General features: G+C 47.5%; 1 protein-coding gene across 4 annotated transcripts in view; it reads right to left on the reverse strand.

Moving 5' to 3' along the window:
* Positions 1–14,217, reverse strand: part of NOS1 (nitric oxide synthase 1) — a 1,315,983-nt gene that overhangs the window by 136,742 nt on the left and 1,165,024 nt on the right. For all 4 annotated transcript variants that reach the window (XM_085636289.1, XM_085636287.1, XM_085636288.1 and 1 more), the window contains one exon: positions 1,082–1,140. In XM_085636289.1, coding sequence (XP_085492415.1) covers positions 1,082–1,140 — 59 coding nt within the window. The remainder of the gene's footprint in view (positions 1–1,081; positions 1,141–14,217) is intronic.

Below are 14,217 nucleotides of genomic sequence, written 5' to 3' on the forward strand. Positions count from 1 at the left end.
GGATGTTTGTTTCCATTCCAGGGAGGACCTGGCTTGGCAGTTCGGGCTGGACTGTTTCCATGAGGCACAGGGTCAAGACTGATTTGCATATGGCTGGGCCTAAACTGGGGTGGCATGGTGAGCAAAAGAACGATGGATTTAACTCAGATCTATTGACTGGGGAAAATGTTTGATTTGCTCTGCATTCTGTCCCTCATCTGTGCATCTTTTGCATATCATGAATATAGCATGTCTCGAAGAGACAGCGCAAGCACTGCCTAGACGAGACCTAAAAACATAACTAATCTGAGAGAAGTTTACCAGGTTTCATTTGAAGCCAAGGTCAAAGTGGCAAATATTTCAGGCAAAACTATTCATCTAGCATCCCCATATACCTAAGAAATAAACTCCTTACCACGGAGGTTAAAGCAACACCAGAGGAAAATCCACATGCTGCTGGAAATTCCAGAGACCAAAAAGTCATAACCCCTCAATGGGGCCTTTTAATGGTAAGCTCTCAGCACTTCTAACCATCTACCTTAAGAGGTCAGGCACAACCCAGAACGGCTATCCTTCTGCAAGCACATAACCCCCCCCTGGTGAAACTACACCTAAATACTGAAGAAAGATGCCCCTTGTGGCGCAGCAGGCAGAGCGGCTGACTCCAGAGCGTGAGGCTCACGGTTTGATCCCCGCCAGCAGCTTGGCTTAGCACCATTTGACTCAGGGCAATAGCTTACTTATTCTCCCTGATGGCCCCAGTGCCTTGAAACTTTAAGGGGTTATATGTTCGCGCTTTACAAATATGGATTAATATTGTTCTATCTATCCACTTGCTTTGCTGTTACTCTAGTTATTGCTTATTCTTGTCACCTGTAAAGTGATCGGTTTCCCTTGTGGCTAGTACTCCACTATATAAATATCTTTAATAGGTGAAAAAAAAAATCAATCCTATGGTAGGGTGTAAAGAACGTACTGTTCCTTCTACGTATTTTGTCTACCTCCACCTGGCTTGGTTTGGGGTGTCAAAGAAGGCATGTATTCTGCTACTTGCGATCATGCATACATTCTGGCCCAGAGCCATTAAAGAGAGGACACTCACTTCCTTTCTTCCAGGTTGGAATTTGGTTGTCTCATGTCCATCAAAGCACAGCCAAATCTCTGAAGAGGGCAGAAAGAAAAATCAAATCAGCCTTTTCCAATATTTAGGATACTGATGCTTTGAGGCAGGCATTTGTGAGCACCAGTGACTCAAGCAGGAGCAATTTACACACATTGTTGGGAGAAGTTCGTAAATCACAGCAGCAAGTGACATCAATAAAGTTAAGAATTGCTGTTTTTAAAAAGTCGCATGAAAAGGACATTACTGATATTTTGCTCGTTTACTTAAACTTACAGGCTTGTATCACGGTTAAAATATTGATCTTTCAATATCTTTTAAAAGTAACATTTTTGAGATGATTTGGAGTCACGTTACAAATGGATTCATGAATTTAGACAAAATGTGATTTTGTATTGTGGTTTTTCGTTAGCCAATTTAAAATGTATCTGGCAATCACAGCGTCATTTATTTGTGTGTATGTTGATTACTGTAAGATGTGGAATTAACTTGTGTAATACTTTTAATAAAATAAAAGAGAAAAAATACAGGATTTTGCTCCCTTTGCTATGGGATGAACTGAGTCCTGGAGCTCAGCAGACAGCTTTGCAATTTGCAGCGGGTCTAATTGACTTGATTCACAGGGGGCGGTCTAATCGACGCATTAGATATATCTGTTCTCCGTCTGTCTGCACTGATTGCTGAGGGAGGTGGATAGATTGTAATGGAGATATCAACCCTGCTGTGTATCTGGCGGCGCTGAGTCAGGCTGCTCTGAAGGCTGAACTGAGCTGACCGGATTTCTGGGGCCACTGTAAAAAGAAGCATCGGCCTTGCTGTGCTTCTGAGACGCTCTACAGAACAACATTTGAACTTCATTGCGACTTACCTGCTTCTGACTTGCTTGATTTCTTAGGGTTCCCTCTAAAGCCATTGTGTGCTCCTTCTGTTTCTAATTCGATTCCAAGGCTGCTCGCTAAAGGTTGAGCCTGCTGATGACGCAAAGCAACATTTGGACACCTTCGATTAAAGAGACTGTAGTTCAAAGGATAGATGTAACTCCCTGTGCTCAAGTTTGATTTTCAAAAACGACCCCAAAAACACAGTTTTACCAGCGCAGTGCCATCAGTTAGGAGTAGCAAAGGGTTGAAACCGCTGGCGCACTGTTCCTGCTTGCAGCCTGATGAAAGAGCTCACGTATCCGCTCATTTGATTAATAAAGGGTAATGTATCCTTAACTCTGGTTAGTTTAGTTCCTTTTACCTGTTATTTACCATCCTCTACTGAAAGGCTGATTTAAGAAACTAATAATGGCCTGTCATCTCTGTCAAACGTGTGATACCACGTCCTGTAATATAATGGAAGAGGAATTAGTCCTTAAGTTGAGCACTGCTCCGAGGTCAGCTTTCACACTGTATGCCTCTGAATTACGTCCTGAGTGGCTCCTCGATGCTGGGCTGTATCTTCAGTAAACAATGTTCATGTGCCTCTCCAAAGACAGGCCTGGATGCTCCCCGAGGGATGACTCAAAGCCAGTAACTTATGCTCACATAGTTTGCCCACGGTCCCCACTCTTCCAGACAGCCATGCCTGTGTGTACAGCAAATTAAAAGGTTCCAGGTCATTTTCCATGTGCTGTGCCTCGCAGAAGGAGACTGCTTCCATATTCATGAAGGCTGCCATTGCCGGTCTGTTACTGATAAGAATGACTTAAACCTAACAATCTCGATAACCTAAGTTCTTCCCATCTCCTGTCTGTTATTACCCCCTCATTGGACCTACTTGTTGCAGTCCTTACTTTAGTAAGGCGATTCCGCCTCCCGACATGCCTCCAAAACGCTAGTCTGTTTTTTGTTTTATTTATAGTAAATAAACCCCTCCCACCTTCCACCATGCCTTCTTGTATTTCTGTCCTTAGACGGGTTGTTGGGACTTGATGTGCTGTTAGACACATGCTTTGTGAGTACAACCTTTTGTTTTTCCAGTACTCACTGTGTTTGTTGCTATATTTGTGCGGATCGCGATGTCCTTACCGTATGTTTTGATAGGATGCATACCTGCTCTGTTCGTGACTGTGCTCCCCATTCATGCGCTTGGCTGGTGTGAGGAGCATTCTGACTAGTGGCAGGCAGGCTAATCGGGTGCTTAGGACAGTCTAGCAGCACCTGGCCCCATGGCTGTGTCAATCTTTTATGTGGCCGTGGGGAAGGCGGCAAGGCTGTCTTTTAGCTTTCAAAGTCTCGTGAGGGTTGAGACTAGGTTGCTTGGAAGTTGTTCATGTTCACTTTCTGCTTGAATCTGCTATCGGGGATGGGAGTCTGGGCCTGTGCCTGGCAAATCCATTTCCAAAAGGGAACATGTTCAAGACCTGGAGGAAGATGACCTGTTGCAGATCTCTAGGGCTGACTTACAAGACTTGATTAATGCTGTGGTTCAGGTTGTATTGACTGAGCCTTCTGCGAAAAAGCAACAAGAGGATGAGGACGAAGACCTGAACAATTAAGAAAAAGGCAAACATGTCCAGGGTAAAGTTTTTTGGGACGTGACGGCCCATATTCGCGATGTGCTTGGGTTTGAACCTAAATCGTTGGTGGATGATGGCCTCTGTTCCCAGTATAGTGCCTCGGTGGTGGTGGATGATTTGCCCAGCATGATATCATAAAGGAGATCCTGGCGAAGGAATGAAAAGATGCCGATAAGCAGGGGATTCTGCGCTTCCTGGGCAAGAGGTGTCACCTGGCACAGTTTGATGATCAATTTAAACAAGTCACTAAGGTCAATACCATTTTGTCCTCTATGAATTCTTCCTCTTCCTTGTCTTCTGAGGAGGCTTCCCTTTCCAGTCCTGTTGAGAAGAAGGTGGAGGCTCCTTAAAGCAGCCATACGCCTCCTCTAATTTTGGGATCAGGGCAAGCACCCAGTAGCAGCCATCATTCACCAAGACCTTAAATTCACTGCCCTTACCTCTCTTTGTCTCCCTGCAGTAGACAATATTGTAATTAAATTGGAGTCCGACTCTGCCCCATTCATCTGTGCTCTAGTCTATAGGCCCCCGCCGCACGTGCCCCTATTCCCCTCTTCACTGAGTGAACAAATTGCTAACCTCGTAACTAATTACGCTAAAATCCTGTTAAAAGGTGATTTTAACCATTGGTCTAATGACACACTTGGTGGGCCTCATTCCGCCGAGATGACAGATCTCCTAACTAACTTAAACTTTGCTCAGCAGGTATCTTCAGCCACACACATCAAAGGGAACATATTGGACCAAGTCTGGACCACTAACCTAACAGTGTCTGCACCTGTGATCCTCCTGTGCATATAGTCGGATCATCACCTAATAAAGTTCACTATAATGAACCCCACCATTGGCAAAACCCCCACGGCTGAGGTGGGAATGGTCAGGAAATGGAATGCCCTTGACAAAAGGGATTCCATGATACATTGGCCAGCACAGCCCCAACATTTGATCCTGATGTCAATCTTCCGGAGTCAAATCTCAGCTTGGCTACTAGCGGCCAGTAATAAGCATGCTCCACTCAAAAAATTAAAACGGGCACGCCGCTCTGATGCACAGAGATGGTTCTCCCATGAACTAAAACTACAAAAATTGGCTCTTCGCCCACATGAAAGGAAGTGGAGACAGAATTACTCTCCAGAAGGGAAACACCACTTCCTGGACGCACGGAAAGAATATAAAAAGGCTATCTCGACAGCCTAGGCTGCTCACTTCTCCTCCAGAATCTTAAACTTAAACAATAGATCAAAGGAAATCTTCTCTATTGTTTAATGAATTATCTAATTCAGACAGACTCCTACCCAAGCCCACACCTACTCAAGCACTCTGTGACTCCCTGAACAACTATTTCATCGAAAAGATCTCCACTATTAAAGCCAGAATTCCAATACACATCTCCAACGAGACACCTCCCGTCACGCATAGGATACCTTTTACTCTTGAATATTTCCCAGCCATTAGTACCCATACCTTCCTGGACCTTCTGTCCAGGGTATAATCCGGATACCCTACGGACTGTTGTCCACCACATGTCCTACAAGATACCCTCTCCGTCCTTCCGAGCTCAGCCCTTGCTCTTTTGAATGAGTCCCTTTCCCAGGGTTGCGTCCCTAAAGCCTTCAAAGAAGCAATTGTGGTCCCTCTCTTGAAAAAACCCGGAGCAGACTCTCAGAGTTTGTCAAATTGCCGACCTATCTCTCTGCTCCCGTACCTGGCTAAGGTACTGGAGGCCCATGTGGCAAAGTGCTTGTCCAACTTTATGGAACACTTCAACTACCTAGACCCACACCAAGCAGGATTTCGTCCTGCTCACTCTACGGAGACGGTGATATTGGCGGTCTTGGACACCCTACGAGACAACGTTGATAGAGGTACCCCTCAGGCCCTGGTGCTATTAGATCTTTCTACCGCCTTTGTCACGGTCGACCATGGTATATTGGTGGACCGTAGCAGGCAGGCTGGCATCCAGGGCTCAGCCTTTAGCTGGATCAGCTCCATTCTCGAAGATCTCTCCCAGGCAGTCCGCATAGCCCAGTTTATGGCACCTAAGCTAAGAACAACATGTGGGGTCCCGCAGGGATCCTCGTTATCCCCCCACCAGTTTAATCTTTATCTTCTCCCCCTGATTCAGTCCCTGAAGGAAAGGAAAGTGACCACCTTCAACTATGCCGATGATTTACAATTAATGTTTACCATCGACAATTCATCTAAATCGGTCTCTGAATTTTAGGCTACTATGCTTTACATCCGCCACTGGATGGACCATAACCACTTAAAGCTCAATCCAGACAAGACTGAATTAGTTCTGATGGGGAGCAGCCACAATTTTTGGGGCCTACACTACTGGCCTACCGAACTGAACACCCCCCCCCCCCACTCCCTCCTCCTCTGCCTTGGTGTCCCTATAAACAATGACCTGTCACTAAGAACGCAAGTCAGATCAGTGATCTCGTCCTATTTCTTCCAGCTGCGAAAGATCAGACGATTAGTTACTCAAGCAGCACTGATACAGGTCGTGATAGCCATGGTGCTGTCACACTTCGACTATGCGAACTCAGTCTACCTGGGTATGCCACTTTTTCTAACCAAGCAATTACAGATGGCTCAGTACCAAGCGGCCAGACTGATTCACCAGCAACCCAGGTGGCAATCTGCAACCCCTCTTAAGAAAGCTACACTGGCATCCCATTCCCCAACGCTGTGCCTTTAAAACTGGATGCCTAATCTTTAAATCTCTACACGGTCGTAGCCCCAAATTTATAGACAGTCTCATATCAAGGTACACTCCCTCACACAACCTACGCTCAGCCCATCTTCAGCTACTGAGTACCCCCGCCTTTAAGTTAAAATGACAAGGAGGATGCAGGTTTGCCTCTTTGGCTCCAAGATTGTGGAATTCCTTCCCTTTAGAGATCCGGTCATGCACTGACCTTCTGAGTTTCAGGAAATCTCTTAAAACATGGCTGTTTGTGCAGGCCTATGAATAATCTAGACTCAGCGCCATGAAACCAACCGGTGTACGCGCGCTTTATAAAACCCTTATAACATAACATGTGCTTCACAAGTCATTATTAAAGATTTTGAGAAATTGTTGGATTGTGTTCAGGATCAAGGGGATACCACTCCTATCTTGGCCCAGAGGGAGGTGTTGGCTCAATGTCGGTCTGATGTCACAATTGATACCCTGTGGGCTTTCTCCTCCTCAGCAGGGGCGGCAGTGGCTGGTAGACGGTCACTATGCAGGTGGCAAAGAAGGCCTTAATCCATAATCTGTCCTTTGAAGGTCTCAAACTATTTGGGGATGAGTTGAACGCGATGGTGTAGCGTTCTGTAGAGGAGACAAATTGCTGAAGCCCTTTCAGTCTGTGCAAAAGAAAAAAATCTTTTTTCCATAAACAGAATTTTCATGTCATACTCTTCTCTTCCCAACCCCTTCATGGACAGCCTGGGGGCTGCGTTCATCAACAAGTCCCGACCCCAGAATCAGCAGTCCCAGGGGGCTGGTCAGAAGCAACTATGCAGTGGTGGGAGCCTGGCTCCCTTTGTTCCAGGATTGATGGTCCAGCTTGATTTGGGTTCTGTCAGTAAGAGGTATCGATTCCGTTCCTGGGCCCTCCTCCTTGAACTAATTTTCGGGATACCCCGTTGTCAGGAAACACCATGAAGAGGACTGCTATGTTATCAGGGGTGGATAAATTGCTCATAAAGTGCTTTATTATTGAGGTGCCAGAGGCAGAGAGGGGCCTGAGCTTCTACTCGACTCTTTTCTTGGTCCCCAAACCAGATGGTTCTTACCACCCAATTCTCAATCCAAAGACTCTGAACAAAAAGGTACAGCTGGATCCTTTTCAAATAACCACCTTGCAGCCCATCATTCTACTCATCTAACAGGGCAACTTTTTGGCAACCCTCGATTTGGAGGATGCATATTTTCACGTGCCTGTTCATCAAGAAAGCCAGTGGTTTCTGAGGTTTGCTGTGGATGGGGCTCATTAACAGTTTCAGGTGTTGCCTTTCGGACTCTCCACCGCTCCCCGGACTTTTACCAAGAGCTGTTTACATTCAGCTGAACTTTCATGCGAACAGCCTGTGCCACAACTGGCTTTCATCAGTTCTGTACCATCTGTTGGTGCCCCTGTTTAGTGACATTTTGTCTCCGGTTCAGGCAGCCATGGATAGACCTCTTTGCATCTCATCGCAATGCACTCCTTACCTGGTTCTGTTCCAAAGTGGTGTGTCCTCAGGAACGGGTGGTGGACGCCCTTTCAATCGTCTGGCCATCGGGCTGTCTGTATGCCTTACCTCCGATTCCCCTCCTCCCGAGCGCTCTCCGTAAGATTCAGGTGGCGAGGGTGTCTGTGTTCCTGATTGCTTGTTTTTGGTCTCACTACCATTGGTTCCCACTGCTGCTGAGGCTGTGTGGGGGCAGGTTTGTCCCACTTCCAGCGATCCAGTACCCTCTCCAAATCCCCCTCATGTCATTGCCTCATCTCTGCCAGCTGAAATTGACAGTCTGACTTTTGAACGTTTGACATTGGAGTCTTTGTGTTGTTCTTCCTTGGTGGCACTGGATATTCAACATACCCGCAGGACTTCCACCTTAAAGTCTAAGAAATAAGCATTGTTTTTTTTTCTCCAGATGGTGTCTCTCTCATGTGGTGGATCCTATTGCTGGGGAGCCGATTAAAATTATTGAGTTTCTCAGGGATGTTTTTTTTAAAAGAATCTTTCTCCCTCTGCTTTGGCTGCTCAATAGGCGTCTACTCGTGCCTGTAGGGATCGTGAGTTGCGCTGGATGGTTTTGTTCCCTTGGTGGTTCGCCTGCTGCAGCGTTAAAAGTTTCAACGCCTGGTCGCTCCAGTGATTGTCCCCTCTTGAGATCTGACGACTGTCCTGCAGGTCTCCAATTAACCCCGTTTTGAGACTTTGTTGGAGGTCAATTGGCTGTGGTTGTTTGCCAAGTTGGCTGTTCTGCTACTACTTCGGCCTGGAGTTTGGGTGAACTGGGGGCCTTGCTTATATATTTTCCCATTTGCAGTTTCTGCCAGACAGGGTGGCTTTGTGGCTGGGTCTGGCCTTTCACCCTAAAGTCTCCCCTAAATTCCATCCACAACAGGAGGTTGTTCTTCTTGATTTTTCAGGGGCGGAGGGTGTTCAAGGTTCTTTCTGTCTTGGATTTTCGGAGCGCCCTTCAGATTTATCTGCAGCGTACTCAAGACATTCGTCTTTCCCGTGCTCTATTTACGTACTGTGGGGAGTGGCTAAGAGGAAGAAGGTGTCTACGTCTGCCATCAGTAGGTGGGTGTGCTTGACATTTTGCCAGTCTTACAAGACTGTGGAGCTGGCTCCTCCAACTCATGTTCAGGGATGCTCCACTTGGTCTGTGATTGCATCCTGGGCTGAGGCGGCAGGTGGCTCTAGCCCAGATATTTGTAGTGCAGCTACCTGGCAGTCACACCATACTTTTATCAAGCATTATTGTCTCTATATTTCGAATGCTTCTGTAGACAATTTTGCTGTTAGCATTATGAATGCAGCCATGTGTTAAAGCTTGTTTTTATTAATGTTTATGTTCAGTATGTATATTTGCTGTCATGCTTTGTTTTGTGTTTGGCTTGTAAAATCCCCACTAATGTAAGGACTGGGACAAGTAGGCCCTATGAGGGGGGGATGTATGACGTTACAACGCACACTATTACAACGCATGCACTTACAACGCATTTTTTACAACGCATAATCCATTACAACGCATGACATTACAACGCATGACACTACAACGCATTTTTAAAAAATACCTTTACAACGCACTACCATTACAACGCATACTCCCTTTACAACGCATACCATTACAACGCATAATATTAAATTACATTTAAGGTAAGTATTAGATAGTATAGGGGTAAAAATTACTATTCTAACTCCAGGGGGTGCAACAGTAGGGAAAGTGTTGGATAGTATAGGGGTAAAAATTACTATTCTAACTCCAGGGGGTGCAACAGTAGGGTAAGTGTTGGATAGTGTAGGGGTAAAAATTACTATTCTAACTCCAGGGGGTGCAACAGTAGGGTAAGTGTTGGATAGTGTAGGGGTAAAAATTACTATTCTAACTCCAGGGGGTGCAACAGTAGGGAAAGTGTTGGATAGTATAGGGGTACAAATTACTATTCTAACTCCAGGGGGTGCATCAGTAGGGTAAGTGTTGGATAGTATAGGGGTAAAAATTACTATTCTAACTCCAGGGGGTGCATCAGTAGGGTAAGTGTTGGATAGTATAGGGGTAAAAATTACTATTCTAACTCCAGGGGGTGCATCAGTAGGGTAAGTGTTGGATAGTATAGGGGTAAAAATTACTATTCTAACTCCAGGGGGTGCATCAGTAGGGTAAGTGTTGGATAGTATAGGGGTAAAAATTACTATTCTAACTCCAGGGGGTGCATCAGTAGGGTAAGTGTTGGATAGTATAGGGGTAAAAATTACTATTCTAACTCCAGGGGGTGCATCAGTAGTGTAAGTGTTGGATAGTATAGGGGTAAAAATTACTATTCTAACTCCAGGGGGTGCATCAGTAGTGTAAGTGTTGGATAGTATAGGGGTAAAAATTACTATTCTAACTCCAGGGGGTGCATCAGTAGTGTAAGTGTTGGATAGTATAGGGGTAAAAATTACTATTCTAACTCCAGGGGGTGCATCAGTAGTGTAAGTGTTGGATAGTATAGGGGTAAAAATTACTATTCTAACCCCAGGGGGTGCATCAGTAGGGTAAGTGTTGGATAGTATAGGGGTAAAAATTACTATTCTAACTCCAGGGGGTGCATCAGTAGGGTAAGTGTTGGATAGTATAGGGGTAAAAATTACTATTCTAACTCCAGGGGGTGCATCAGTAGGGTAAGTGTTGGATAGTATAATGTAATATTATGCGTTGTAATGGTATGCGTTGTAATGGTAGTATGCGTTGTAATGGAATGCGTTGTAAAGGTAGTTTTTAAAAATGCGTTGTAGTATCCTGCGTTGTAATATCATGCGTTGTAATGGATTATGCGTTGTAAAAAATGCGTTGTAATGGTAGTGCGTTGTAAAAGTTGCGTTGTAAAGGTTGTTCCCCATGAGGGGGTAATGTGTAGTTACCTACCGGTAATCTGCATTACCTGATTAAGGTCCTTCTTGTCCTAGTCCAGTCCTGTTCCCTCCCTCCCTACTGCTGTTATTGTGTCTAGTCTTGTTACTTGCAGGCATTGCAGTGTGTGGGAGGAGTTTATATACTAAAAATAAAAAACAGACTAGCGTTTCAGAGGCCTGTCGGTGAGGCGGTATCGCCTCACTAATGTAAGGACTGGGATGAGGAGGACCTTAATGGGGGTAATGAAGATTACGGGTAAACACATTTCCAAATGGCTGAAAAATCAAGTGTTTGTCAAATTGCTGGTTCTTTTGAACCAGCATGGAATCCTGTTTGCTTTTTAGTCTGATTTCTGAACTTGAAATACATTTCCAGGATTTTTTTCTCAACACCCTTCACAAATCTTTTATGTGGTGTCTTCTATGGATTTTTTCTCAATCTCTTTCTTTAAACTCACAACTTAAGACACCTTACCATTCGAACTGCTTCCTGAGATTTTGTTCCCCCGTGTTTACTCAGGTTATAACCAGATCTTTTGTATTACCCAGGCTACTAAGATCCTTCCACTTTGACTTATGGACATTCATGGTTAGGTGGAAACCAGGCCCCACTACCATCTACCAGATAAAACACAGATTACATCCAGCAAGGTTAATGAAGCTGAGTCATAGGAGTCACAGGAGTCACACTGAATCAGCATTAAGAATACCTTATTTGGGCGGCGGCGGGGGGGGACGGCACACTGGATCGGGACTGAGGGGGTGATGTTGGGCTTCACTCTGGACAAAAATGTTGCCACTCTCGCTTAAGCATCTGTCTGTATAATTTCCCCTCCTATGGAGGTTGTATGGGGTCTCTTGGGGGTTCTCCCTCCACCTCTAGGGGGCTTAGCTAGTTTTTATTATATATATGGGGCGACAGGCACACTGCACGTTGGGGGGGCTGTTCGGGCTCATGCAGGGGTGCAGGGAGGGGGGAGTTTTGTTGGGGTGGGTGGGTAGGGATGGGGGGGTGTAGTCTGTTTTCACCACAAGGCAAAAGTATCATTGTGCTAGCTCTATAGTGCTCTCGGGGGGACGAATGGTGGCTCTTGTCTATGATGGGGGGTAGGGAACTAACTCTGTTGTCCTGGAACGTGAATGGACTGGGGGACAGGATTAAACGTGGGGTGGTCCTGCAGTTCTTGAAGCGCATCTCGCCCGATGTAGTTTTTTTGCAGGAGACACACCTCATTGGCAACTCCTTCTGCGCCATGAATCGGCGTGGCTATCGCCTAGTGGCCCATTCGGGCTTTACGTCTGGCTCAAGGGGTGTGGGCATCATGGTTAAGAACTCGCTTCCGCTGGAGATTGATGAGGTGCTCCATGACGACAGAGGACGTTATGCGGTCTTGGTGGGAAGGATGGAGGGCAAAGTGGTGGTTTTTGTGTCAGTATACGTCCCACCGGGGCTGCAGTCGACTACCTTTGCGGACCTGGGGCGCCTCCTCCTTGGCCTTCCGGGGGGGATTCTGGTGGTGGGGGGGGATTTCAATGCGGTGGTTTCCGGGACTGTGGATCGTCACCCCCCTAGGGACCTCCCCCGGGCCCAAGCGTGGCTCTCTGGTCTATTGGACACTTTGGGATTGGTGGATTACTGGCGTTTAAAACATCCCACGCAGTTACAGTATACCTTCCATTCGGGGGCCCATGGTAGTCTCTCACGACTAGATTATGTCCTGGTCCCGGCGGCCTATGTTGGGAGGGTGGGAGAGGTGCGCCATTTGGCACGGGGTATCTCGGACCATTCCCCGCTCCTGTTACACCTGGACCTTTTTCCGAGGGGTGAGGGTAGGGTGGTCCCAATCAATCCCTGGTACTTGCGCGACCCCACTACTCGCGCTGAATTGATTAAATCCCTCCAGCGCTACTTTGACGAGAATGTGGGGTCCGTGCCTTCGGCTGTCTCACTGTGGGAGGCATTCAAGACAGTACTACGAGGAGAGGCCCTGTCCCTCATTTCCCACACCCGGAGGCGCGAGCGGGAGGAGGTGACCCGGGTGGAAGCTGAGATAGCCGAGTTGGAGGGTAATCTAGAAAGTGGGGTGACGGATGCCGTATTACATGTCCTCCAACTCAAGCAAGCGGCCTATAGGGCCCTCGTCACGGAGGCAGCCAGGGGCCTCAGTAGAGAGCAACAGGGGAGATTGTATGATGTGGGTGATAAGGCTGGTAAATTGATTGCGTGGCTGGACAAAAAGGAGAGAGCGAGTCGTGTAGTCCCGCTGATTGAGAAAACAGACGGTGTGTGTGTTACTGAGCCGGAAGAAATTGTCTCCTGCTTCGCGGACTATTTCCGTGGGGTGTATTCCCCGGTGTCTCCCTGCTCTGAAGAGGATTCCCGTACCCTGCTCAGGGATATCGCACTGCCTTCCCTTTCGGAGGAGGACAGAGTGTCGTTGGACGCCGCTCCAACCTCCGACGAAATTGCCCTCGCCATACGTTCGGTCGCTTCCGGCAAGGCCATGGGTCCTAATGGTCTCCCCATCGAGTTGTACAAATTGAGACCGGATACGCTGGCACCACATCTCCGATCGATGTTCCTGGAGGCCCATTCGGTGGGCTCCCTCCCGCTGGACCAGCGTCTGGCTACAATCGTGGTTATCCACAAGGAGGGGAGACCTCGGGACCGGGTTACCTCCTATCGGCCCATTTCGCTACTGAACACGGAGCCTAAAATTCTCGCCAAGGTCCTGGCCAATCGGCTGGTCGGCGTGGTGGGCGAACTGGTTCACCAGGATCAGTCCGGCTTTATTCCCCATCGTAACACAGCTCTTAACTTGCGGCGTTTGCATGGGGTGCTTGCACGTGTTCAGTACATACGGGAGCCGGCCATTTTGGCATCCCTGGACGCCACCATGGCGTTTGATACGCTTGAATGGCCATACATCTGGGCGATGCTTGCGAAGTTTGGCTTTGGCGCAGGGTTCATCAGTTGGGTCAAATTGCTGTATTCGGGCCCATTGGCGCAGGTGGTGGTGAACGGCAGAGTATCGGCTCCGTTCGAGCTGGGCCGGGCACGCGGCAGGGCTGCCCCTTATCGCCGCTCCTGTTTGCGCTTGCCTTGGAGCCCCTGGCAGAGTGGCTGCGGTGGGAGCCTTCCATCCGTGGTCTCCGTTGGACCCCCGAGCATGAGGACCGCGTATCCCTATACGCTGATGACATCCTCTTGTACCTAGCTTCCCCACGTAACTCACTTATAGTACTGGTTGATGTTTTGCATTCATTTGGTCGTAACTCCGGCCTTGTCATCAACTGGGCTAAATCGTGCGTGTATGTTCTCTCTGGGGAGGCGCCCATTCTCCTGCGGGGCTGTCCGATCCAGATCGCCCCGCAGGGATTTCGGTACCTGGGTGTCTTCATTACTCTGGACCCGGAGGCCTGGTATGATCGGAACTTGCTTCCCCCCCTCCAGCGCCTGAAGGAAGATGTCACGCGCTGGCGGCGCTTGCCGCTCTCGCCGCTC

This window comes from Triturus cristatus, chromosome 11 (genome assembly GCF_964204655.1).
Source record: "Triturus cristatus chromosome 11, aTriCri1.1, whole genome shotgun sequence".
NCBI lineage: Eukaryota > Metazoa > Chordata > Amphibia > Caudata > Salamandridae > Triturus > Triturus cristatus.